Source organism: Drosophila novamexicana, unplaced genomic scaffold (assembly GCF_003285875.2).
Source record: "Drosophila novamexicana strain 15010-1031.04,08,12 unplaced genomic scaffold, DnovRS2.1 tig00001466-arrow-arrow-pilon, whole genome shotgun sequence".
NCBI classification, from domain to species: domain Eukaryota; kingdom Metazoa; phylum Arthropoda; class Insecta; order Diptera; family Drosophilidae; genus Drosophila; species Drosophila novamexicana.
This window is the reverse complement of record NW_020824862.1, coordinates 8,712-34,729: the sequence shown is the minus strand read 5'-3', so window position 1 is coordinate 34,729 and position 26,018 is coordinate 8,712. Positions and strand designations below refer to the sequence as shown.

At 43.6% G+C, this 26,018-nt stretch overlaps 4 protein-coding genes across 5 annotated transcripts; 1 reads left to right on the top strand and 3 right to left on the bottom strand.

Annotated features, from left to right (window-relative positions):
* Positions 1 to 775: 775 nt before the first annotated feature.
* Positions 776 to 2,053, bottom strand: LOC115767824. Its single transcript, XM_030712165.1, has 2 exons — positions 1,860 to 2,053; positions 776 to 1,733 (listed from the first exon to the last, which is right to left on the bottom strand). The coding sequence occupies exons 1-2, from the start codon at positions 2,051 to 2,053 to the stop codon at positions 776 to 778; spliced, it is 1,152 nt and encodes a 383-aa protein (XP_030568025.1).
* Positions 2,054 to 9,458: 7,405 nt separating this feature from the next.
* Positions 9,459 to 10,304, bottom strand: LOC115767876 (trichohyalin). The gene is made up of 2 exons (XM_030712238.1): positions 9,621 to 10,304; positions 9,459 to 9,569 (listed from the first exon to the last, which is right to left on the bottom strand). The coding sequence occupies exons 1-2, from the start codon at positions 10,296 to 10,298 to the stop codon at positions 9,459 to 9,461; spliced, it is 789 nt and encodes a 262-aa protein (XP_030568098.1). The 5' UTR covers positions 10,299 to 10,304.
* A 2,260-nt stretch (positions 10,305 to 12,564) lies between these two features.
* On the bottom strand, positions 12,565 to 13,478 carry LOC115767847 (integumentary mucin C.1). The gene has a single exon (XM_030712197.1). The coding sequence runs from the start codon at positions 13,355 to 13,357 to the stop codon at positions 12,635 to 12,637; it is 723 nt and encodes a 240-aa protein (XP_030568057.1). The 5' UTR covers positions 13,358 to 13,478; the 3' UTR covers positions 12,565 to 12,634.
* A 7,181-nt stretch (positions 13,479 to 20,659) lies between these two features.
* On the top strand, positions 20,660 to 25,683 carry LOC115767875. Of its 2 annotated transcripts, none has more exons than XM_030712237.1 (2): positions 20,660 to 20,685; positions 24,577 to 25,683. In XM_030712237.1, exon 2 carries the CDS (start codon positions 24,578 to 24,580, stop codon positions 25,526 to 25,528), a length of 951 nt encoding a protein of 316 aa, XP_030568097.1. In that variant the 5' UTR covers positions 20,660 to 20,685; position 24,577; the 3' UTR covers positions 25,529 to 25,683. The 2 variants fall into 2 exon arrangements, with proteins under 2 accessions (XP_030568097.1, XP_030568096.1); XM_030712236.1 differs by lacking the exon at positions 20,660 to 20,685 and adding an exon at positions 21,843 to 21,919.
* The last annotated feature ends 335 nt before the right edge of the window (positions 25,684 to 26,018 follow it).

The following is a 26,018-nucleotide window of genomic DNA, read 5'->3' as shown; positions in this document are numbered from 1 at the left end:
TTTGGTACTCAGGTTAATATGCTAAGTGGAAATTGTAGATACAAATAACTATTAGCTTCTTCAAGTCCCTGCCCAGAAGTGAGCCAAGCCGTGCACAATGCAAGAATGCACCAAGTAGACAGCGTAAAGCATATATGTATTGCAAATATATTCCCCAAATGCTCAAGAGTTAGTATTGGCTGTTTTATTTGTCTTTTGGTTTATGTCCATTTAAGCATAGCTTAGTAGAATCGTCTTATTATTTATATTATAATACTCTGTATCTATATTATAATACTCAAAAGCCGAGTCGATCTAGACATGTCCGTCCATTCGTCCGTTTGTCTATTCTTCTACCAACTCTATTCCTATTCTTTTACCAACTCTCTTTGGCTTTAATGGTCATCAAATTTGACATGAAGCTTCTGGAATTGTATATATAGGTCAAGTATTTTTGATTTTAAAGCTACAGCCTAAAAAATTAATAGCTAATTTAATATATTATTATATATTTCTACTGGAGGAGGTTATGCAAGCTTCTGAAATCCATTTTATGCTAAAAATATTCTCCTTTTAAAATTCAGGTTAAAATCTTTTTTTGGCTCAACTAACTAACTCTCGTAGCTTTTACAGAATTTTCGCTGTTTTATTTGCTTCAAAATAATTTACATAAAAAATACAAAAAAAAAAATAGAACATTACAATAAATTATGGTCTAGAGTTGTGAGTCGAATGAGTAAATGCAATTCCTGGCCATTTTTTTTTTTTCAAAATTTTGTGTGTATCGGGCTCGCGCTCACAGATACTGGACACGGCGAATGTTCTTGGCGAATGTCCTCAGGGGATTCCGCATTGGGAAGCCGTCATTGACAGCTGCTGTGGAGACCGCGGCGACTCCGGGACGTTGCCTCAAGCGCTGGCCGAACAGCTGGAAGCGAGAGTTGTTTATTTGCTGCGCGGAATTGTTGGCTGGCTCCTCGATCGCATCGTTAGACTCTGGCTCCGGCTCCTGTTTGTCAATGGCCAGCGTGGCGTCATCTTCGCCCTCCCGAATGGGCACTGCTCCAGTGCTGGCCGCAAGTTGTCTAAACATGCCCAAATTGAGCGGCACATAGCCGACCGCATTGTTGCCCAGGGTGATGGGCACCAGAGGCATACCAGCACCCAGACTGCTGAGACCGCCGAGACCGCTGAGACCGGCCAGACTGCTGATGCCACTGATGGCACTGGCACCACCAAGGCCACCAAGACCAGCAAGGCCGACGCCAGAGACAGCCACGTCGTCGCCATAGAGGTCCGCAGCGTTCAAGTCGATCAGCTCGTAGGGCAGCTCCTGAGCAGCATCCTGTCCCTGACGTGTTTGGAAGTACTGCATGGGCAGCAGCTGTGGAGCACGGAGCAGTCCAGATCCAACGATACGTGCGGCAGCCGCTGCGGCCGGAGTAGTCAGCAGATTGGTCACATTGTTGTTGTTAATGTTCACCGTGGTTATGTTCCGCCACCCATCGCTGGGCGAGCTGGTGTTCTGTTGCCTGAGGTACTTCATGTGAAAGAAGCGCGGCTCATCCTGGCTGCTGCTGCGACTGCTGGGATTGAAGTAGCGCATCTGCTGTGCCGCCGCAACGGGTGTGTTTAACAGAAGTAGCTGCTGCATCTGTGCGGGCGTCAGTTCTGCAGCGGGCAACAGATCCGCATAGTCCAGTTCCAAGGCGCCGCCGGCGCCGCCACTGCGATCAGCCTCTGCCGCCTGCTGGCTGCGCTGCTCCTCTGCATAAATGTTCAATGCCAGATGCTTTGGCTGCTGCTGTTGCTGCTGCTGCTGATAGCGGGCAAATGCCGCACGTTGTAAGTTGGGGCGTCCGAAAGGCGTTTCAAAGTACTCATCGTTCGAGTTGAATGTCGTATGCCACAGCGGCAGCCCGAACAATGCTGTCTGCGTGGGTCCCGTGCTGGTGGCACTTGTCTGCACACGCCGCTGCCTGCCCACATTGGCCGCCCGGCCGCTGTCCAGGCCCAGGCAGCTGAGCAGGGCCAGCGCCAACACCAAAGTACGTCCCACTTGCATTTGCATCATTTTGTTGCTCCTTGCTGCTTGCTGCTTGCCACTTGCTGCTTGTTCAGTTGATGGCTCGAAGTGCTGTCTGCTCAGTCCAGGTCGTCCGGCTGGCTTATATACTTCTTGGCTGCCGAGCTGCTCCAGCTGGGCAGGCTAATGAGCGCCATTTATCCGTCGGTTATCGCGGCCGCTTATCAGCTGGGTCGAGCGGTCGCAGCCGCGGCCGCGGCTTTCATCGCGATAGCCCAGAGAGCTCATTAATTTTGCTTCGCAAAACTTTTGTGCGATCTTAAGCTGCTTTAATATGGCTACCAAGAACTTGACGCTAATTGCGGAGCACCTCACACCATTGATAGCATTTGCGAGCCACTTATACACTTATATATAGATGATCCTCAGCTAATTACGTCATTAATGAACAATTTATAACTGCAAAGCGCGTTACTTATACCCCTTTCCGCCCACTCAGCCCTTTGAAACACAATTTCTTGCAGCACTTGCTTCGTCTCCTGTCAGCTGGCAGCTGGCTGCATTTGTTTCTCTGTTTGTCTGTTTGGCCGGAATAGCCAGCGATTTTTCCATTTTGCCTACTGAAAAACGTAGTTATGTATATTTTGCTGCACAGGCTGCAGCCCCCTAACCCCACCCCCTTCTGCATCTACCTTACCCTCAAGCTATATGCCAACCGACAATTTTTATATGCCATTTTCATGCAAGAGCTAACGGATCGGACTGGTGGTGGAAAGGGGGGGGGGGGGGGTTCGAGCAGGCGTGTGGTTACTTCTCTTTTACTATCTCCACCCTCCCTTTCCTTCCCTCCCTCTCTGGCTCACGCTCTCTTTCTGTCTCTCGCACTGTTTGTCTTGGCCCAATGTGTCAAAGTCAACTTGGTAAAAAGTTTGCTTTTTATTATTTCGTTGCCTTCATCGTCGCCGTCGTTGGCACTTTTTGAACTTGCCACTTGCCGCTCGCCGCTTGCCGCTTGCCGCTCGCCGCTTGCCACTTGCCGCTCGCCGCTGAGGCTGCCTCCGCTTACGGTACACCGACCGAGCGAAAATATTATAGCATAGCATACTTTCCGGCGCTGGCCAAAATATGTACGAAAACAGTGCTCACTGAAATTGGGCAACGAGTGAACCCAAATAGCAAAAATATGATGGAAAAATGATATCAAATGGTGTATGCACGACTTCCAGATACCCTGTACAGAGGCAAGTACCATGGGTGAAAGTTTTTGGTTTCGAAGAAGCTTTTGGGTCAGTTAAAGTAAAGGTAAGCCTTAATTAATTATACATTAATTTATAATAAAATTGATTAATTATAATTAATAAATCAGCTTTAAGGTTATATTAATAATAAAATAGAGATCATTTATTGATTATTATTAATTATATTACTGATATTTAATATTATTATTGGGAAAAATGTGTGCCAGCCCGACTGAACATTAAGATACCCTTTCCATACAGATATATTCTTCGAGTACTGCGTGGGTGCATCATGAGCGTGTTGTTTGGGGGCGGGCGTGGCAAGAAAATACTATGCCATAATACGATTTTACCAGCGGCGTCGACTGCACTTACAAGCCGCTGGCCGCGACCGTGCACCGCCTGGCCCACACCGCACCTCTCCAGCCCTCTTGTAGTTTGCGCACTTTGCGCTCGCGTTTCTTTTCTCTTCTCAAGCAGTTTTTTGTCGCAATAAAAATTTAAGTCGATTTTATGGGCACAAAAAACAAGTGGAAAGCCGAAGTCTCCGGCTTGAGTTGTGAGTTGTGAGTCCCGCGGACTGAGTCCTGAGTCGTGAGTCCTGTGTCTGGAGTCTTGAATCGTGGCATAAACTCTCCGAATGCAAAGCAAAGGCAAAAATTACAGTGCTCGGGCAAAAAGTTTCATTTCTCTGGCGATTTTGTTGTCTCAACTTTGCATTCATATGCTAGCGAGCGGGGGGTGGGGCAGGGCGGGGCACAGTGGCGGCCGCAGGCGGGCGGGGTCGTCAAAAATTGGAAGGTTTATTTAAATTTCAACTTGTTTCGAAAACGTTTAAAAAGTTTCCGCTACTAACTGACTGCTGATAACACAAAGTATCTCCGACCCAACGCCGCAATCATTCCGCTGCCATGCCCCGACCCACCCCTCCACCTGCTGCGCGACGCCCCCGGGGCAAGTTGAAGCAACTGGCAAAGTTGATGCGGCTTGTCCTCAGCCAGTCGAATGCTGGCAAAGGGTTGCTCGGTGCGTGGGGGTTAGGGTTTGACAAAATTAGCACAAAATATTTTATTTACTTATTTTAAATGTATTTTCATATTATTTTTAAAATGTTTTCTGCTCCTGTGAACTGAGTCTGTGCGCTTCGTGGGACAGGCTCCTGGCTGGGGCTATAAATAAGATTGTGCCCCCTTAAATATAGATATAATATACGTCAGAACGATGAGCTGACACATGTGGTGGGCCGCCAGTCAATCAAAATCCGAAAGCCCCATCCTGGATGTGGGTCACAAGCCGGCATGGACAAGTGTCTGGCCTGCCTATGTGAAATTGATTAGCTCGGCATTGAGCGGGCATTGTGGAGAATACAAATGAAATAATGTATTCTTGTTTTCTTTTGGAACAATATATTCTACTTATTCTTATGAAAAATTACTAATTATTGTTTAATTGAAAAATGAAATGCACGACAAGATTCAACTGAAAAGTTCGCATCAATACAGTTCTATTTTTATTTTATGTGCTCGCTTTATTTTATATATTTTTTTAATTATAGTACAAAGTTCTCAGATCCAGCTAATCAGTCAGACAATCAGTTAATCTGTCAATCAGTCAGGACAAACAGTTTAATATAAATTGATGTGAAGGCGAGCTTTCGGTTTAAAAGTGCAAATCAAATGTTATAAATAGCTCCTCTTGGAACCAGCCAAATCCTACTCCAGGCTCTACCCCATTCTACTCCTTTCAAGGAAATCAACATGACGGCAGCCTGGCGTTAGTCGGTCTAAAATTTCGAATAGCTTGTATTAGTTATTTAAAATGTTGGACAATGGCAAGTTGGGTGAGTTGGCAAGTCCGTTGATCTGGCAACGCCCCTTTTTACCCTGACCATATGCCGCTCATTAGCAGCCACTTTGGGCTTGACACATTCACACAGGCGCTGGCACAAAGAAGATGAAGACGCCGACGTGGACGCACATCAGCCTGGTAATGGGGATGAATATGTCCGGATCCAGGACAACGACGATGACGATGACGATGAGCTTGAAGCGTCTTCGGTCGTCTGTTGTCGCCAGCGTCAAAACGAAGTGAGTCGCAACTAATTTCAGTTTAATTTGTGTCAGTTTTTGTCTTAGCGCTGCCGCTTTTCTTTTCACACTTTCCCGCTTTCCCGCCAAGACGACGTCGTTACTTATTATCCTTTGGCTTCAACGTGCGACGTGTAAATGCTGCTAATGACGTCGTCGTCAGGACACAAAAGGCTCAACTCTGAGCGCTTGGCGCTGAGTGCTCATCGCTTAGCACTCAATGTGCTGTGCGGAATGCCTTAGCCGCTTTCCCACCAACCAGTCGGACTGACTGACTGACTGTCGCTCTGTCGTTCTGTCGTTCTGGCTTTCTGTCTGTCTGGCAGCGACTTTAATGACTTCCTTCTTTAATTTAGCGAATTTATTATTTTAATTTGCGCGCTTTACGTTTTTCGTGGCAAATTCGCTGGGCGAATTTTCGGTTTCGATTTCGATTTCATAATTAGGGCTCCAAGTTGAAGTCATTTTTGGGTTGCCAGGGGCAAAGACAAGCCCTTAAGCCAGAAAGCTTCAAATCCAAGCCGCCCGACTGCCTCACGATGCCATCGCATCCGCAGCTTGCAGCTCGTGGCTTGCGGCCCCGCAGCCCGCAGCCACCCCGCATCATTCATCAGCAACATAAACCGCCAGCGTCCATGATGTTAATGCGCTTATTTTCATGTTAATTACCAACAGACAAAGCAGCTTCATCAGGGGCCATAGTTTGGGCTGGCCGAGCAACATGGTCGGCAGGGCCTTTGACGAGGACCGCCCGCTGCCAGTAGATGGCGCTTCACTTTGGCTCGCCCGCGGGCTAAGCGACCTGGTGCTCAGATTTTTGGCAGGCGATTTAAATAATTGACAGATTTTCGCATTTCGCTGAACGCCGCCGGGCGACTGTTTTTATGTATTTCTCGTTCGCCATCTTGTCAGCCGTATCGGCAGGGGGTCAATGGGTTCTTCAAACAGCTCCACATCATCTCGCTCTCTCGCTCTCGCTCTCGCTCTATCTCTTTGTTTTTATCTCCATGTGCATCTTAAATTTCATTCTCCACTTCTGCTTGGTCCCCGCTTTGTTCGCTGCCACATTAAACTGTTTTATCTTTATGAGATTATGTCTGCTCTTCCCTGCCTCTCTCTTTCTCTCTCTCTCTCTCTCTCTCTCTCTTTCTCGCTCCCTCTTTCTAATGTGTGTGCGTATGGCAGACAAACTCTTTGCCCAAAGGATTTGCGTTTGACAAAGTTAAATGCACGTTGCGCCCAGGCACGCAGCAACAAGCCTCACTTTCCCTTATCCCCTCCACTTGCCGCTCTCTTCGTGGTGCTATTCCCATTTCTGCTCGCCTTCATTGTTGCCTGCTCTATTCAATATTGGTTTATTGGCCAGTTGAGCTTTTCCCAACGATTGGAGCTGTTTAACCCGAAAGCAGCCCTAGGTTATGGCTACACCTGATAGTTAATGGTTATCAGGAGAACGTAGAACGGCAGCTGCTCGCTAGGAATTGGGAACTAAAATAGTTTAGAGATAGTGTAGAACTATGTATACATATTTATACAAGCCAAATTCGAGCCTCTCAAATCGATACTTTTCGATTTTGAAAAAATTGAGGCACTACAAAAGCTTGTTTAATATTCAGAATTTATAGAGCTAAGTTCTTATAGCTGGACTTAGCTGTTCGCTCCGATCGAATATGCATATGCACATATACTCTATAGATTTAACGATATTAAGCTAAGAAATCCATAATTCCTTAGGTCTAAGGCATATTGATGTGTTAGACAAGCTTTGACTTAGGCTGTGCTCACATATGGTGTGTCTGGCAACGCTACGGCACAACTTTTGATTGCCTAGCAGCCCTGTCGACTGACTTAACCATAAATGGCAACTGCATTCGAATTTGTTTATGCATTTTATGTCGACTTTGCCACCTTTGAGTGGCTGTAGTCGCCACAGTTGGGCCACCTGGCGCAGCCAGCGATAAAACCCACACATACACAACGGGAGTAGACGCAAAATACTATGCAACACACAGACACACACACACACGCACAGCATCGCACAGAGGCGCTGACAATGAGCTGCAGCCCCGGCGTGCAAAAACAATGAGGTGATAAACTTGAAGGCTCAACGCACAACAACGACGGCAACGACAGCGACCCGACGGCGACGCGACAGCGACGTCGACGTTAGCGTCAACGTCAACGTCAACGTGGAAGTCAACGTGGCGCACATTTTGATGGCACCTTGGAGAGGCGAAGTCATAGCGAAAACAGAAGTGCAGCAGCCATTTCTGGTCGAGATCGGGCAGAGGTATGTCAGGGGTATGTCAGGGATTGTTCTACGGATCTTTCATTGCGGGGCAGGGGTAGATGGGTTGCGTTGTGGCTGGATTGCATGGGGCGGTGTGTGTTGGTGTTGTGGGCATTCGTGTGCATGCAAACAACAAAGGAAAATCAGCAGGCGACTTGCCTTTATTGTTGTTGTTGTTGCTGCTTTTGCAAGTTTTCATGCAGCCCCCAGACGTTGCGCGCGCGCCAGTGTGCGTGTGTGTGCGAGCAAGTATTTCTTTTTCTGCTCTTTAACGTTTTTCAAAAAGAAGAAAGTTGGTTGACTTTTGAATGACTTTCTGGCGCTCGTCGGGGGGGCTCACTGTAGTTGTAGTTGTAGTTGTTGCTCTTGTTGCCAATGTTGTATTTGTTTGTTTTATGTGTTAAGTGCGCTGGGCCCAAGCGCGCAAAACTCTTCTGCTTCTTGTTGCTTGTAACTGACGCTGATGCTGACATCGCAGCCCAAAAGCCATAACCCTCAACCCCCAGTCTGCGGGCTGCGGACTGCGGGCCCGCAACCCACAACCCGCAATCAACAACTTGCAACTCGCAACCAGCAGCGCGCAGCACGCAACACGCCTTCGCGTCTCCGTGTCTCCGCACACAGAGCGCACCCTCATAAAAGTGTTGAACAAAAAGTCGCATCAAGTAGAGTCGAGTCGCAAAATCTAGCTACAATTAATGTGACAAGCTGCAGGGGCAAGTGATCTGCGGTCTTACAAAAGGAACATCCTTTGTCCTTGATTGATATGTACTTTTGAGTCTAATGCTGCCATATAGCTTAAGAACACATCTATTATGTGTAGCATAAGACACATTGACCAAATCTTTCAATAGCGTCGAGACCAACAAAGCCGTCTTTAATTATCTGCCACTCCAAAAAGTATGCAACATATATTTCTGCGGAACTGTTGCAAGTTTTGTTGGTTAGCTTTAAGCAATTAAATAAATGATTAGCTCACTAATGAATAATTAATTTTAATTTAAGGGGGTTTGCTGAAAATATGTGTCTTGTGTTGTAGAAGTTTCAATCTTGACTAACATGCAGATCGGCATGTTACACTATCAAGCAAAATTGAATTTTTATGCTGCAAAAGGAATGTAGTTGCTTTAATAAAAAAAATGTCTTTTCCTTTCGTTTCAAGACTTTTTTTAATTATCTCTCCTTCAGAGTTAAATTAGCAGTGAGTGGTTGTATTTCACAAGTCCTTGCGCACAGCTTAACTGATTTTAATAATCAATATGTTTTGAGAAAAAATAATACCTAACAATTTTGTGCCTCAAAAGTTTTTAAGCTTTCAAGAATTTTTAGAATATCTTAATGAAGATAAACTGACATAAAATAGCAAGACAGCTAATAATAAAAACTGTATTAAAGAGCCAAAAGAATTGTATTTGGCACCCAGCAGTAACATTTTAAGATTCCCAACAAAAGCGCTTGAAGCTCTTAAAGCTTTAAGTGAACTTTAAACGTACTTTAACCAAATAACAAGAATTGTGTTGAATAGCTGCGTTCAGCAAGCAATCCCTATAGGGTATTGCTGAGTGGAATTTGTTGCACGACCGAGCTATTTTAATTACTGTTGCGAGCTGCATATTGAGCTGCCCCCGCTCCGCGGCCGCAACACAAAGTGCATTTTTAATTTGCCAACTGGACGCTACTCAAATACAAAGAGAAGCAAATCCAAATGGAGTTCTAGTTGGAGACGAAATTTGAGCTTTTGGTTAACATTTTATTCGTTTGTCACTGCGTTGAAGTCAAAACTGGGGCATTTAAGCGGGAAAAGGGGAAATCCCTGCCAAGTCCTTGCGCAGTCCTGCCTAGACCTCCTCGTCATCGCGGATGATATGCACTTGCTGGCGGCGGCGCTGCGGCTGCTGGCGACGACGGCGCTGCTGCTGCTGCTGACGACGACGCTGCTGCTGACGGCGTCGCTGCTGCTGTTGCTGCTGCTGCCTGTTGACCGGACGGCGCTGTCCATTGCCGCGCCGCTGGTTGGGACGACGGCGACGCACCTGCTGGACGCGGCGGTTGCCATTGCCATTGCCATTGCGGTTGCCGTTGCCGTTGCGTCTGCGAATGCGGCGACGCACTCCGGCGCCGTTGCCGTTGACGCGGCGACGCTGCTGCTGGCTGGCGCCCGTGGGTCGTCGACGGCGTCGGCGGCGCTGCTGCTGCATGTCCTGCTGGCCACGTGGCGCATTTGGTGTGTCGTTCGCCGCCTGCTGCTGTTCCTCTTCAGCCGGTTGGTTTTCAGAGGGTGGCGCCTCGGTTACCTGCGGCTCGGCATTGAGCGGCTGCACCTCGCCCACCTTCACATTGGTCACCTGGTCGCAGGGCACGTCGCTGTAGATGACCACGTTGCCATAGTTGCAGACTATTTGCTCCTCCTCGGCTCCCTCGGCACCCTCGGCCTGACGTGGCTCGATGCGGCCTATGCCGCGTTTGTCCTCGATCTCGTAGATGTTGCCCGACTTGGTTATAAAGCCCGTCACCTGCAGCGGCTTTCCATCCTGCATCTGCACAGTCGACTTCAGCTGCTGCGCCTGTTGTTGCGGCTGCGGCTGTGACTGCGACTGGGGCTGTGTCTCCACCTGAGCTGCCTCCACGCTGACCGGCACTAGATGCTTCTGCTTCATGGGCGGCGCATTGATGATCATCAGCGGTTTGGTGGGCTTCGCTTCCGTTTTGGGCGCGCTCGTTGGCTTCAGCGTGGAGCTGAGCAGCGGCGCTGCCGTTGGACGCAGCTCATCCCGTGCTGCAGTCGGTCAGAGAGGGAAACGCAACGAATTGTCAGATTTAGTGGGTTTTGCTCGTGCCAAAGGGGATCAAAAAAATTTACCGCTCACCAGTGATAGGCCACTGGCCAGGGCCAAAACCAGGACCAGCAGCGATTCTATCGATAGCATTGTCCACTTCATTGCTTGCTTTGTGTGTGCCAACTGAATCGGGAATCAAGAAGAGCTGCCACTTATATCAACTTGTTCCGACCGAACGATCGGTGCATAAATCATTAGCTAACGGCTCTTTTGGCTTTTTGCTGATCCGAGCTGCGAGCTGCGAGCGCTTCTCTGCTCTTCAGCCAATCTTGAGGCTGCATAATTAGCCACATATTTGGCCCTCGGCCTCAGAGTTCAAAGCACGTCTAATGCCGGGTCGACCCATTTACGGCAGCTTGCCAAACAGCCATAGCCGTAGCCGCAGCCACAGCCAATTTCTGCGACTCTTGGCCAGAACTCTCGGCTTTCTATTGCGCGCGTTCTGGGCAGAGTTCAATGCCTGAACTCTGGCTTCATTATCATTTTTGCCTATTTACCAATTTCTTGGCATTTTTTCTATTTATTTATTTATATCTTTTGCTTTATTTTTTCGCTGTCTTGTTTATGCAAATTAGTATTTCGTTGATCGACTCGCGACTCCCGTCCGCGGCCAAAGCTAATTTCATAAACGTGCTTTGATCGTGAAATGTTTGACTAGTTGACCAGGTCTAAATGATGAAGCTTAGTAGCCAAATCGAGCTGAAGCTGGTGCTGATTCAATATTAATATGTGTACCTGAGCTTGGCACTACTTACATATTATGTTGCTGAAACATCGTTTATTTATTTTCTTTTAGTTTTATTTGCTTTAAGACGCAAATTATATTGATTTACTGGCATTATGCGAAATGTGCATACACTTTAAATTATTATTAACTATTGTGACAAGGTCGCGTAATAAAAAATAATTACAAAGTAAACACAAATTGGCTGCCAAATGAACTTTACAAGCTCACAACGAATTCACGTTAATTATAAGAATTCAAAATTTGAAATTAAAAACTTATGTCACAATAAATTTAAATTGAAATGAAATGTCAAAATTTCTTAAAATATATGAAACTTCATTTATCATGAGAGTTTTAGTTTCCGATTTGGCTGATCAATATAAAAAAGTATGTTTATATACCTATATATGTATGTGAAAATAATATTGTCAGCTATATTAAATTCCAACTTACATGATATTTAATTAATAATAAATAGAATTATATGCTATGATATGATAAGATAGTAGTGTGATAGAAACTTAAACAACAACGCAGACAGACCGGGTAGATCAGTTAACTCAAAGATATATATATGTATATATATATTTGGCATATTAATGGGCAGAAAATATATATATTTTTTTTTTCGGAACAGAATATGCCCAAAAATTCCGCATACAGAGAAAAAGGGTGGAGTTTTATATAAATTTAACATTTTCAAATAACTCAAATTCTTTTGCACTTTAATGATAAAGTTAGAAATTGGAAACAAAAGCCAAGCCCATAAACCCCTACATAAAAAATGAATAACAAATAAAAACAGGTTCTAAATTGTTATTAATTAAAATCATTCTAGTTAGTATCAATACTTGACCTAGTATACCCTGACCTTTGCTTGAAAATTACAAGCGCTAGACCGTGGAATTGAAACCCGGAAACGTGTAGGCCAGTTTCTTTAATGTGGCTTATTTATGCTTAAACCTCAACGAATCCATTTTCTAATAAACATTCCATGCAAATGCTTATAATATTAATAGCAGCAGATAAATCCATGTACCTGTTGGATTTACCTTTCACCAGAACATGATTCATCAACTAACTTTCGCGTTTATTTTACCAATCAAACGCAGTCAGCATTTGTGACTGGGGTATGATATTATTCGACTGATGCCCGTTAGGCTTGGCTGGTGTCAAATTCTTCATGTTTGTCAGATCAATTAGCAGTCAAAGGTTTCATATATATAGAGATATACATAAATATATATATACATATATTTATATACGCTCTCAACTAGGTCACTTCACTGCCAACATCATGGAAAACTTTTTGCGTTTTTGCGTTAAAATTGTTGTCATGTTTATTATCATTAAAAACTTACAAAAAACAAAAAAAAAAAAATGAAACAAAAGCAAATTAAAATATTAAAAATTGGTGTTCATATTAGTACATGCAGTAAGGTATATTGGTTTAGTGCTTCCTCTGCTCCTTCTGTTTCATTTGGTAGCTGCGCAGAGCCTCGGAGAGCTGCCTGATGCTGTCGTCGCCTTGGCGCTTCTCTTTGCGCTCCTGCTGCCTCTTGAGCTCCTTGCACATCTTCTTTAGCTTCTTGCGCTCCTTCTTTGCGGACTTCTGCTCGCTGCTGTCGTCATCCTCCTCCGAGGAGGAGGACGAGCTGTCCCGCTTGCGGCGCCTACGCAGCTGCTCACACTTTGCGAGCAGCTCCTTCGCCTCCGCGTCTTCATCTTTGGGTGTTGGGCTCGCAGCTTCTGGCTTGGCTGTGGTGCTTGTTGTGGTTGTTGTTGTTGTTGTTGTTGTTGTTGCTGTTGCTGACGTCGTTGTTGTGGTGGCAGTTGTAGACTCTTCCGACTTGGGCTTAGGTGTGGTTGTTGTTGTTGTTGTCGTCGGTGAGGGGCTTGTTGTTGACTCCTCCGACTTGGGTTGTGGCGTCGTCGTCGTTGTCGTTGTCGTTGTGCTGCTCGAATTTTCTTCTGACTTGGGCTTTGCTGTGGTTGTTGTTGTTGTTGTTGTTGCTATTGCCGTTGTCGCACTAGCTGCACTGCTTGGAGTATCCGTTGTTGTTGTTGTCGTCGTTGAGCTCTCCCCTTTGTTTTGCGGATAGGCGCTGCTCGTCCAGCAACAGCAGCTGGCCAGGATTAGGCAAACTACCAGCGTTTCCTTGAGTACTATCATTGTTAATGTTCCTATGACAGTTCAATCAACACTAACCGCCCGGCCGAGCATTGCAAATGTTTATATTGGTGCTTGAGCGCGCATAACTACCCTCCTCTGGCCAACAACTTACAAAGACGTATGTGGACTGGTTTTTCAATAGACATACATACAATTGCCAACTACAAAATTTATTTGAGTTTTATGTTTATTTACGGGGATTTTGTCCAAATGCGCTACGCGAAAATTGATGGCGTCCTCCCAATTGGCAGCGATTTCTCTTCTACTTTTTTGTCGGTGTTAGCTCTACTCGAATTTTCTTCACATAAATATTAAATTAATCAAAAAAATATTGATTTAATTGAGCTTATTTTATGAAATACTTTTTTGAGAGCACGAATTTATGGGTGGAGCGTGAAAGGAACAACTATATGACAGCAGATTTTGGCCTTGCGTGAAGCTTTGCAAGCTTAAGGGAGCTTTAGGTGCGATTAATCGTTGTCACGATTCGAAGTAATATGAGCCTAAAGTTAAAATAACAGCTTACTGGCAATAATTTGTGCATAAATCACCAAGCTTTGAAAGCTTAGGCTTCAAAAGATGCAATCAGCTTTTCTGTAAGCTGAAAGCTTCTTTGTTCACTCTCGATCCAGCCAATATCGTGCGTATATTAAGCTTTTTCAATTTTCAACCTTCACGATGATTTTCTGTTTTGATACGTGCTTTAGGCTGAAAGCTTCTTTTTAATCTCTGGAGCTCTTTGGCAGAATAAATTGAAGCATCGGAAGCACAATAAAGCTTATTACATGATCAATTGATCAAACTAATTGCTTTACAACACTATGATAAATGTCGCTACCGGGCTAAAGCTCGATAAACTCTTTAAGGTTAATCTTTGAAGTTGCTTTGTAAGAAAACAACAAAAGTTGTTTCCGGACTAATGCTCTTCAAACTGCTCAAGTTAAAGCTTTGAAAGCACATTCAAGCTTCAGATTTGATTAATTGCTTTGTAAGAATACAATAAATGTTGCTAGTAGTCAAAAGCTCGACAAACTGGACAGGTTTTCATCTTTCAGCGCTGTCAGCTATGCCGCGCTTTGCAGGTGCTCAATTGCTGCAGTTAAATGATTTGTTTATACATAAGTATAAGCGCGAGATCTCGCCTGTATTTACATTCATAGTTTTTTCTTTTGGTATTCGGATACGAGTTTTTGTGCCTGTGTGGGTTTGTTTTTGTAATTAACGCCCCGGCTTTGGGCTGAGTTTGTCAGCATTAACTAGTTTTTGCTCTCAAATAGATGAATGTATGCTAAAAAGCTTACAACGACCCGAGCTTATGTTTTACCAATTTAGTTACCAAATTTAAATATGGTTATTATTAAACAACAAAAACACGAATGTGTGTGTTTCAATTTGTAGCTCTTGGCTCAAATTATTTGATGTTAATTTTCGGCTGCAGTGTATGAGAGCATCGGCGTGTCATAGACGATAATTGTTATAGTGTCTTTTTTTTTATTTAAAATTGTTTGTTAATAAGCAGTTATATATGTATGCTTGTGGCTCGACTATATTGCCCCTAATTGCTTATCAATTACAATTGTTAATTGCTTAATGCGCCTGCAAAGTAATGCGGCATTAATGTAAATTGCAACATTTTTAACATTTGGCAGACAGTGCAACAACATCCAACCATGCCGAAGGTCTATCTCAGCGTCAGCCCATTGACAATTACTTGCTGTTTTTAGCCCTATGTGAGTGTGTGTGTGTGAGTGTGAGTCTACAAATAATTGAATAAAAAGCGAGCAAAAAAAAACAACAAATAATTAATAATTAAAAACTGCACGTATAGAAAAGCAAACAGAAAAAAAGCGCACCAAATCCCGACGCAATGCTGATCCTCAGCCGTAAGCAGGTTGCTGGGGCTGAGGCTGAGGCTGAGGCTGGGGCATGGGGCTGGGCGTGGGGTCTCAGCCCATTCGTAACCCTTCAGCAAATGCAACAATTTTAATGAAACAGAGAGAATATGTTAATTGCGTGTGAAACCGCTGCGTCGAGTTGCCAGTCGCTGCGCCTCGTTTTTATTTATTATTATAATTTTCCCCTTTTTTTATATTTTCCTTTCGCTCTTTTTTTTTTTATATATATATATTTAAACAGCACAAATAATGTGTGTGTGTGTGTGTGTGTGTGTGTGTGTGTGTGTGTTTGGGGAGGGCTTGGCACTGGCTTATCAAAGTACTAACCAGAGCTGCAGTTAGAGAAAAACAGCTTTCAGCGCAGAGCGTAAAGTAAATTTGAATTTTCACGAGGAACTAATTCAATTATGTTAACTAGGGTTTCCAAAACAGCAGAAAGGTATCTTATATGTGCATGGTTAATAAAAATGATAATAATTATAACAAAATGCATAATAATAATATGTAGCATTATATTAATATTTAACATATATGAGTTGTCGACTCTCAATCTATAGAAGTCACTCAAACTGGCTTATGGCTATAATAATTTAAATTTGGCCTTGCTATTAGGCTTAACGCTGAGCTTACAGGCAAAAACAATTTCAAACATAATTAAGTTGAATTAAATTTTGTTTGTTTTAGGCAGCTGCCTTAAACTACGACTGATTAAATGACCTGATGTTGCCCAAAACAATTTATTTAACTTGTAATCAGTAAAAAAAAAGTTAATATTTATAATTGTTTTTAGCATATATTTTTAATTATAATTATGCCATTAGAATGGAAATTATGCTGTAAATTATTACGTGAAATAAGCTCAATAAGTTTAACGGATTTTTTTGTTGTAAAGCAAAAACATGTTCAAAGTTTGCATTCAATATGCTGAGCTCTGCGCTCACGGCTAAAGCATTTCGGAAAAGTTTTTAAATTGGAAATAGATTTATATGCATATATTTATAGTTTGTAATGTAGAATAAATTGATTTTTATATTTTATAATTGGCAAACGCATTGCACATTTGTATGCACATATTAAAATGCTGCATTACCATGCATTTCATCAACTGCAAATCCTAATTTGAATTCGGATTTGTCCGCCATGTCCGATTGAGCCTGATGCAAGGGACTTATGTTAAGCGAAATGCAAAGCATTTCCGTGTGCGTGCCAGCTACTGGGTCCTGCCCGCTTGTTGCTTAATCCAAATTATCATCATAAGCGCTGCACTAATGAGCACAACTCAACGTGAACAGCAAACTGCTGACGGGTGTTGGACGCTGGCTGCTGGCTGTTGCCCCGCTGCCTGACATGGCGTAATGGCTAAGACAAAGTTGTCCAGCCAGCCAGCCAGGCAGCCAGACGGCAAGTTTTTGAAGTGGCATCAAGCGCTGGCAGGAGCCACAGGCAGCCACGTTGCGACTGCTGACAAGTGCATTTCCATCAGGATAATTGTATTCGCAAAGAATTTCGCACATTTTGCGACTACTACGTATACACGTATATCACGCATACGCCGCGTCTTCCGCGGCGATCAACTACAGCCAACGGCTGCGAGCAGCTGAATGTCCTGGTTTCTCTTGGCCATGTGCTAAAAAGTGCCTAAACGAGCCGCTGCTCATTCAGCTTCGTGTCGTCTGTGCTAAAAGTTCTGAAAGCCGAGCCAATGCGGCACTGGCGCAGGCGCAGGCGCAGACAGCGGCAGCGGCAGAGGCAGCGACGTCGGCAGCCAGCAATTGCTGTTGCCAGCTAACAGCAGCTTAACAGCAGCGTAACAGCTACCTAACAGCAACATTGGGAACAGTTTTCTGGTGGGTCACTTAATTGTCTGGGTGTGTGTGCGCGTGTGTGAGTGTGTGTGAGTGTGTGTGCCTCTGTTACTACTTCTCATTATTATTATTTTTTTTTGCCTGTTGTTTTTGGTTTGTTTAGCACTCGTGTTGCTGCTCGGGCTTTTTATGCCACATGTCCATGTTTTTGTTTTTGTGTTTGCAGCATTTTGCTTTAATGCGTGTGGCATGTTTAACGGCACTTGATGATGCCAGCAACAACAACGATAGCCACAATAACAATTTCACTGTGATTTGTGCGTCGTCGGCGCCGTCTCCTCCGTCAGGTAAAAACGCCCAAAAGTAGGCAATGCATTTCAATTGCTCGACGCTCGTTGCACTTCATTAAACTCGACATCGATGGCTGCCAGTGCATTTGGCTGTGCTGCCTACCTGCCTGCCAGTCTCAGCATTGAAGCGCGCCACGTGACCTTCGCACGCAAACAAACAAACACACACACGCACACACTTGTCTGAGCTGGAATCGTAGCCGTTGCCTGCGCACAGGACACATCACGTAGCCGTCACGTTGGCACAGAAATACAAAAAATATATTTTAAAAAAATACCAAAACCAAAATGAGCATTTGTACAAAAATCTCTCGAGCTCTCCAAAGGGATTAAAGCGTTGTTATGCCTTTAGCTAGGATTAGAGATCGCTCAAAGATAATATTATAGCATAATAGAGCATGTGGAATCACTATATATAAAACTGTTTGTCCTGACTGACTGCTTGGTGATGGAGATGCACAGAAAATTCCACCCGCATGTGTGAAAAATTCGCGACACACGGTTGAATGGAACTTTTTTGTTTACCATTCGTTTGGCCTCAAAATTATGTTCAGAGATCCTTGTATAAAATAAACATGGTTAAGGCAACTTTAACTGGCTTTCTGAAGGCCCTTTAGTTAAGGTTAGATGACAGTGCTTAAATAAATACAAATAATTCGAATTTTACGCATAACCAATAAAAAAAGCTTCGGTGTAATGTCGAAAGCCATCAAAATGTAAGTTTATACATATGTACATATAAACTTAATTATTCAATTTCTAAGCTTTGTAGACTAACTAGGATAAGAAGGTCTTAAAAATAGCGTGTTCTTTTAATAATAAGGTGATGTAACAAACTAATAAGCCATCTCACAGATTTGGGTAAAAAAAAATTGTAAAAAAATGTTATACAAATTTTTTTTAAATAATTATTAATTAGAAATGAGCCACTTTCTTTTCGTCAGTATTTCAATCAGATAAAAATTCAAGGAAAATGGTAAATTTAATTAATATAACAAAAAAAACCATACCAAAATATTTGAGCCGATCGAATAGATAGATGCAATCACACTCTCATTGTAATTGATAAGTTAGTTGTAAATATGTGAAATATTGTCTACATAGAAAGGTCTCAACTGCCTGGGGATAGCGCAAAAAAAAAGAAGAGCGTGAAATTGAGAGCGAAGCAGAGAGAGAGAGGGAGAGTTAGAGTAGGGGGCTGCCAGGGCAAGCGCAAAATGATTAGGTAATGCAATTTCCCGAGCTGTGTTAGATCCTCTTTTTTTGTAGATTTTCAACTGGCAGAAGCTGAACCAAGTGACCATTTCACCTGCCCATTGTTTTGTCACTTGCAACCACATCACCTGGAAGTGAATGCCAAAAAACAGGCGAAACGAACAAAAAATAAAATAAAAAATTTACCAAGCTTGTGCCTTGTATGGGCAGCATGCACATACACACATAGAGAGTCTGCAGCTGTGTGCATGTGTGTGTGCGTGTTGTGGCATTTTCCAGTTATTTGCAGCATGCTTATAGGCATTTGACAAAACTGTGTCCGAGGTGGGCCTGCTATTTCACGGCTGGCTACCCCCCAGCAGCAACAGCAGCAACAGCAGCCGTAATCTTGGCCAGAACAGCGAGCCCTAGTTTTCAGATCGATTTGGTGGCGTTGTGGAGCTGGCGGGGCGGGCAGTTGTGACTGGAACTGGCCGCATGTTTTGAGTTTAGTTTGAAAAGTAATCGAATGTTATAATTTCCATTAAACTGATTTCCCACGACAAATGCTAGGCAAACAAGCCGAGTCAAACCAAACTAACAGACGTTGCAATCTTGATGAAGGTGGGCGCTGGAGACTGAGGCTGCTGCTGTATGCTGAACGTTGAACGTTCGTCAGGCGAATGGCCGTGTCATACTAATGTACTGCACGTCAGCTAAAAGGAATCGAAAGGCAGCTGGGTAGCCGGGCAGCCAGTTAATGGAAACTTGCATAAAAACCTTCCCGGAAAGCAACGTGGCTCTCCACGGACATGGACCCGGGGATTCGGCTCGCCCTGACTTGCCTCGCCTCGACTCGACTCAACTCGATTTGGCTCCACTCGGTGCGCTTCATCTCGCAAATGAAATATAAATTAAATTAAATTCCAAAAGAGCAAGACGCTTGGCCGGCACATACATAAATCAACAGCTCAAAGTGCAGGCCAAATGTCAACCATCACATCGATTGCCAATTGCATAATACACAACGCTCCTCGCTGCATGCTGCACGTTGCATGCCACATGCTGCACGCTCCACGCTTAAGCCGCCCAACGCACATGCTACATGCCACAAGGCACCAGGCACTTCGCTCAATTCGCATTGCATACTTTGTGGCAACTGCAGCGATCAGCTGGGGCCACAAAAGCAGCTCACTAGGGACGCTGTCAGTGGACGCAGCTGCATGATGAGTAAGTCACCAGTTTCTAGCACTAAGCTTTAATGCTAAACAACAATCGATAGTGGCTTTTACTGCATATAGCGATAGTCGTTATGCTATCGACGCTGTTGTTTTAAGTAAGGGTAAGTTGTTGTTGTTCCTCTTTAATATATGGTCATGGTAATTCACTTCTTTTATTATATTTTCAGTTGTGCCGAAAATAAATATGCAGATATGCAGAACCAAATATAATATTGTATATAACTCACTTGTCAAAGATTGACATTTCCAGCAGTGTTAATAAACGATAAAATCAAATCAATAAAAATGTTATCGATAAGCTTAGAAGAAACTAACTGTCTATTGGCGAGAGCACCATTGACATTTGAATTGTTAGGCGATTTATATCGTTTACGCCAGCGATAGTTTTACTACCGACTTGCAGTTCACTTTCATAATTGATACAGCAATTAATTAAGCTTAAAAGCTCTTGATCTTTGAACTTTGTGGAGGAAACTTAACCTTATTAGCCCTTCAATCCTAAGATTGGAACTGTAAATAATTTTGTAATCTGTAAAATATTAATTTAATTAATATAATTAATTCTAACCACTTAAAAAAATAATTCAGAAAATTCAATGAAAATCGTTTATGTGCCTGCAAACTAAGATAATAATTTTTACTCTAATGCAAATACATTTTCAGCTTTTCCCTCACTTACGCATGAACGCACAACGTGCAGCTTGGCCATGAATGAGCTTCGCCCTGGCGTTGCCACCTGACGTCATTGTAGAAAACCAGCATAGGGCAAAAGCTTTCCTCAGCCGCTCAGTTGACTTTCCAGCTCAGTTTTTCGGCGATCGTCGCACGGCACTTGGCATTTGGGTAAGTTTAGTAGTCAAAAAAGTCAATAAATAAATAAACATGCGGAGGCGCACATAAACATAGGCATAAGTAAAATAATGCTCGAGCTCGGCTATTATTGTGACGGCAAGTCCAATGTTTTTAGGCCGGCTCCGGCGACAAGCTGAGCACCAGCTCTGCTCGGGCTGGGCACACTGTCACCTGTGCCTTATGCAAATCGCTAGGGACAACAACAACCGCAGCAACAGCAGCAACAACAACAAGAGCAACATAATAACAATTAGAATACCCGCAACAGCAGCAGCAACAAACAACTGGCAATAATTTTCACATTTCCGTTACAAATAAAAACCTATTCACTTTGCTAATATGGCCGCAGCGATTCATCCGGTGTTGGCTGCGATTCGGCTGCAGGCGCTTCAAAACTTTCCGCACGCAATGCAATAATTTGCCCGAAGGCCAAGGGTCGCGCAATACTCTAACTGGCGCCGCGACTTTGCAGGCCTTATGGTTAAGTTTGCGTTTCCAAAGCAGTGTTGGTTAAAAAATAGCTTCGACTCTAATCCATCATCATACCTAAACACTGTTCAAATTGTGGGGCTCGTTGATGGAACATTTCAAACTATCTTTACTCTAAAATAAACACATTGTTGTTTGTTAGTCAGGGCTCGGACATATGCATGGCAAGGCTAATCAAGTATCATCAAATTTCCTTCTATATTTTTATCATTCAATTTATCTGAAAACTAAATGGTTTATATTCACATATTCTTAATGCTAGCGCACTCAACAGCTTAAAAGCTATGTTCGGAAAAATTTAAATGATTTTCGAAACTCTTCATTGAAAAAATTTGTGTTCTCTCATTGCTTATATTATATCTCGCCTATCTTAATATACAATATATCTGGCTCGGTTATCGATAACAGTGTTGCAAAACTCTAAAGTGCTGCTGTCAGCGCACACACTAAAATAAACTCTAGCACTTAGCTCAATAAATTTGTGTTTACATTTGAGCATATTAATAAATGTGTTTAACTGTTTGAGCTCTTGAATTCAATTAATATGCATCTATTTACACATTTCTTATCATATATATGCATATCTGGTGCATTTTACCGATAACAGTGTTGCACAACAAAATAGACCGTCACTAAAGCACCGCTGTCGACACACACAGAGCCGCACACATTAATAAATTCTAGCACGTTACTAAACCAATTCGTGTTTACATTTGGAGCATATTAACAAATCAATGTATGTATATCTATAGCTATATTAGCTCCTCAAATCTGTATCTCTCCTTATGCATATCTCTATATAAATATAAATATGTGTAGCTGCTGCAGTCAGAGCATTTTTGCGGCGACTTGTTCGCGCACATAGCTAAAGTTTTGGCTCTCACCTAACCTCTATCTATCGCATTTGTTTATATGTCAGTTAGTCAGTCAGTCAGTTGAACGTCTGGACGTTTGGATGGTTGGACGGTTGGACGGTTGGATGGTTGGTCGCATTTGCAAGTCGTTAAATGCCTTTGTTGCCTCTCATTGTCGTGCTGCACACTTGCAGCTGCAACAGTTTTGCTGTTCTGCTGTTTTGCAGTTGTTGCTGCTGTTTGTTTCGTGTCGCTGGCATTGTCAATGCTTCGACTTCCTTCCGCTTTGGCTAACAAATTTGCGTCGTGCATGCAGGCCAGGCAAACATAATCATCATTATTGCTGCAATCAGCATATTTGGCAGGCTTAAACCGGCTGACGGAGCGCAACCCAGCGATTGCCTGCTGCCTGCTGCCATTCTTATTTTGTTCATCCTGCGGGACACAACAATATATATATATATATATATATATATATATATATATATATGTAACGGGCACGGAAATATTGTAAATTTTATGCCCCTTGCCGTAACTTGAACAGCAACTCGGTTGGGTTTTAGTTGCCGTAGTCGCCATAGTTGTGGTTATGTTTAATATCTGTCATTAAAATAGTTGTTTGTGGCGCAACGTGCGCTCCTCGTGTATGTGTGTGTGTGTGTGTGTGTGTGTGTGTGTGTGTGTGAGTGTGTCCTCCACTTGACTCAGCAGCAGTGACTGCAACAGGAGTAGCAGCGGCAGTAGCGCCAATAAATGCATGCCCCAAAGCCCCCCTCAAGTGCGTGGGTGCTTTCACCACGTGCCTGTGCCGCTTAGGCGCATCCTGAATCCCTTTTAACTGCAACCCCTAGTCACACACACACACACAGGCACACACACACTGGCACACACACACTTAGGCATTATGCAAATATTGTATTGCTCGTGTGTTTCTATGGCATTGCACGATAAGAATCCATTGCGCAAAAATTAATTAGTCAATTTGCATGAAATTTATGTACAAAGCGCGAACAAACGAAACGTATTTTGATGTATTATGCACACATGATGGAGACCCGCTGCCCCCAAGATGTGCGACGGAGGGGGGGGGGGGGGGGGGGCAGACACAGGCAACTGCCTCCCCCAGTCAATGGGATAGTTGAGAACTGTCGAAGGCGGTCAACAAGTCAGTTAAGTTTTATCCTTGCTGTTGTTGCTGCATAAAGGGTTCAGAATGCGAGCTAACTGCTGAGTTATGCTGAAGTATGAGCTTATAAATTACCCACAACAACTAAAATACAAAGACATTTGAGTTATATTAAACACAAATTTGTAGCGAATACCTGAAATTAATTGAAATGAAATTGGAAGTGCAGCAGATGCTAGCTATATATATATACTGAGGCGTATGAACTATCCTTGTTAGCTGTAATCCATTTGCCGCCAATGGAATATTTAAATATATTCGTAATATCTCTAGTTGTATTAAAGCAAAGGTTGACGTCGACATTATCTGCCCAATTTTGTGCCATTGTCTGAAACTTAAACCTCCTACAACCTTTGACCTGCATATTTTTACATAAGAGCGAAAAGTGTGAAAGTTGTCTCCAATGAATTAAATGAATAATGATTTTTGAAAATTAGCTTAAGGCCATTTGAGAATGGAATTTACCAAACAACTCCTTCTTAGACTATATACATAAGATAATTTCGGCTCTCTAGCTTCCACAATTTGAGCTGAGTTTTATATATAGATATAGATACTAGCGATACTTTTTCTAGCAAAAGGACATTCCTTGAATTTGCCAAAGGTTGTTTTTATTTTTAGCATAAAGAGAAGACATGCTAAAGTACTCACGCATCAAAATTTAATATACAAATTTAAATCAAATTAATTTTAAGTCCAAGTACTTATGGCACTTGAGCTGGTTATTAGCTGTGCCGTATATCGGGAACACATACATACGTGTATCTGTACATAAATGTATAAAATGTGTTTTTTGTTTCTGCTCCAAGAGTGCTTTGCTTGCTTTATTTATGTTGAAAATAGATATAACTAGAGGGACACAGTTCTCACATACCACATTTGATAAGGGCAGCTCAAATACTTGCTGGGCTACGATCCCGAAACTTTGCCAAGCTGTTTCGCGTTTCACATAAATAATCAAACCGAAAATACCAAGGCGATTCGACATAGATCTCGCTCGGGATTGGCTCGTGTTCTCCACAATAACACGAAAAAGCAGCCGAAATGTATGTGTGTTAGGGACGCATTAGGCACAAAGTTGGCTGTGATTCAACTCTGAGGGATGTCAACGCAGCAAATAATTGAGACATTCAAAGATCATATTGAAACACACAGCCCCAAGCACAACAATTACAAACAACAACAAAAAATAAAAACAAATAAAAAAAAACTAATAAAAAAAAGTAAAGTAAGTTAAGAGAGAGAAACATATATTGGAAACATATATTGGGGCTTTTTCCTATCCTCTCTCTCTCTCTTAGTCTCTCTCACTCTTCCTCTCTCTTTCTCTCTCTCTCTATCTCCGTCGCACAGAATGGCTATGCACTGGGATGTTAAATGCGACGGATGCGATAAGACGCACCTGATCCACTATCGGTACAAGTGCCTGCGCTGCGCCAATTACGATCTGTGCGCGATGTGCTATGAGAACAAGGTGGAGACGGGACGACATAGCAGCAATCATCCGTTCCAGTGCCTGCTGGATCGGGCCGCGCGCGAGCTGTTCTTCGCCGGCGAGGAGATACCGGATCTGTGCGCCGACAGCTTCACTTGCCCCTTCTGCGGCAAGATGGGCCATGCCGTGAAGGAGCTGGTCAAGCACGTACAGGCCAAGCATCGCGGGGACACCACGCCGGTCATCTGTCCACTGTGCATCGCGGTGCCCTCGGCGGACACTGTACGCATGAACAACCTGGTCAACCATGTCTCCCTCATGCACGGCACGGGCATTTTGCGTATTGGCGGTGGTGCTGGCAGCACACAGGTGCGCACCACGGGCTTTGACTTGCCACCGATCGGACTGGGTCAGGGTCAAGGTCAGGGTCAGGGCCAGGGCCAGGGTCAGGGCCAGGGTCAGGGTCAGGAGAGTGAAAACGCCAGCCATGGGCTACGCAGCCGCAGTCCACCACCGGATCCAGCGCGTTTCGGCTTGGCCACCGCTCAATGGCCAGTGAGCGGTCACAGTCTGGGCAGCAGCGCATCCCAGGAGGAGGACTTCTATCCGGACTCATGGCTGCCGGAGCTAAGCTCACTCAGCGGCAGTATGCACACCATGCGGGACACCGATCTCGATCTGGGTGTCCTAGTCGACCATCCGCAGCAGCTACGACGTGCCACGCCCCTCTCGCTGCTGCATCAGGAGCACCAAAGCCTAAGCCAGCGCCTCAACCAGAGCCCCTCCGAGCCGCCGCATGCAATTGAAGAGGACTTCAGTGACATCGAGCCCGATGACATTGCCGGCAATGAGCCGACCTCGTCCATTTAGTTGATCCGTCCACCGAGGATCGCTGCAATTGCTTGGATTCTTTTTTTCGAGTTTTGTTCAAAATTCATGTTTCTATTGTTACCGCAGGCAATTGTTTGGCTTACCAGCTGCCAAACACTAGACGCGCTCCTTTCTCAAATAAATGATATGCGTATTAAATTTAAAAACTCGGATAACCTTCGACAAGGCGATAATCCATTTTTCTGATTCAATGTCCGATTGATTTGTGCTTGGAATCCTGACTCTTTCGATATATTCAAGAATATTTGGCATCAGTCCTAGCAAGCCCAAAAAATATTCCTTGATTCGGTTCTTGTTTAAAACCAACTCCTTTTCTTGAGGCTTGGACTGTAAATCTAGTTTTAGTTTCAGCCTTGGCTTGGCATATATTATTTAAATTTTAATAAATTAATTCTGTTTTAAATTTTCAGCTGCCCGTTGTACTGAAAATATTTCAAAGCTTAAATATTTTCATATACAGGATGCGGGC

Bases quoted from the DNA above. Each gene is read 5' to 3' on its own strand.
- LOC115767824 (XM_030712165.1), bottom strand. From the start codon at position 2,053: ATGATGCAAATGCAAGTGGGACGTACTTTGGTGTTGGCGCTGGCCCTG. The intron at 1,734-1,859 runs GTACTTTGAAAC...GGAGCAGCGCAG, and splicing joins ACATTCAACTCGAACGATGA to CCAGCAGGCGGCAGAGGCTG.
- LOC115767876 (XM_030712238.1), bottom strand. From the start codon at position 10,298: ATGATCATCAATGCGCCGCCCATGAAGCAGAAGCATCTAGTGCCGGTC. The intron at 9,570-9,620 runs AATGGACAGCGC...CAGCAGCAGCGA, and splicing joins GTCCCAACCAGCGGCGCGGC to CGCCGTCAGCAGCAGCGTCG.
- LOC115767847 (XM_030712197.1), bottom strand. From the start codon at position 13,357: ATGATAGTACTCAAGGAAACGCTGGTAGTTTGCCTAATCCTGGCCAGC.
- LOC115767875 (XM_030712237.1), top strand. From the start codon at position 24,578: ATGGCTATGCACTGGGATGTTAAATGCGACGGATGCGATAAGACGCAC.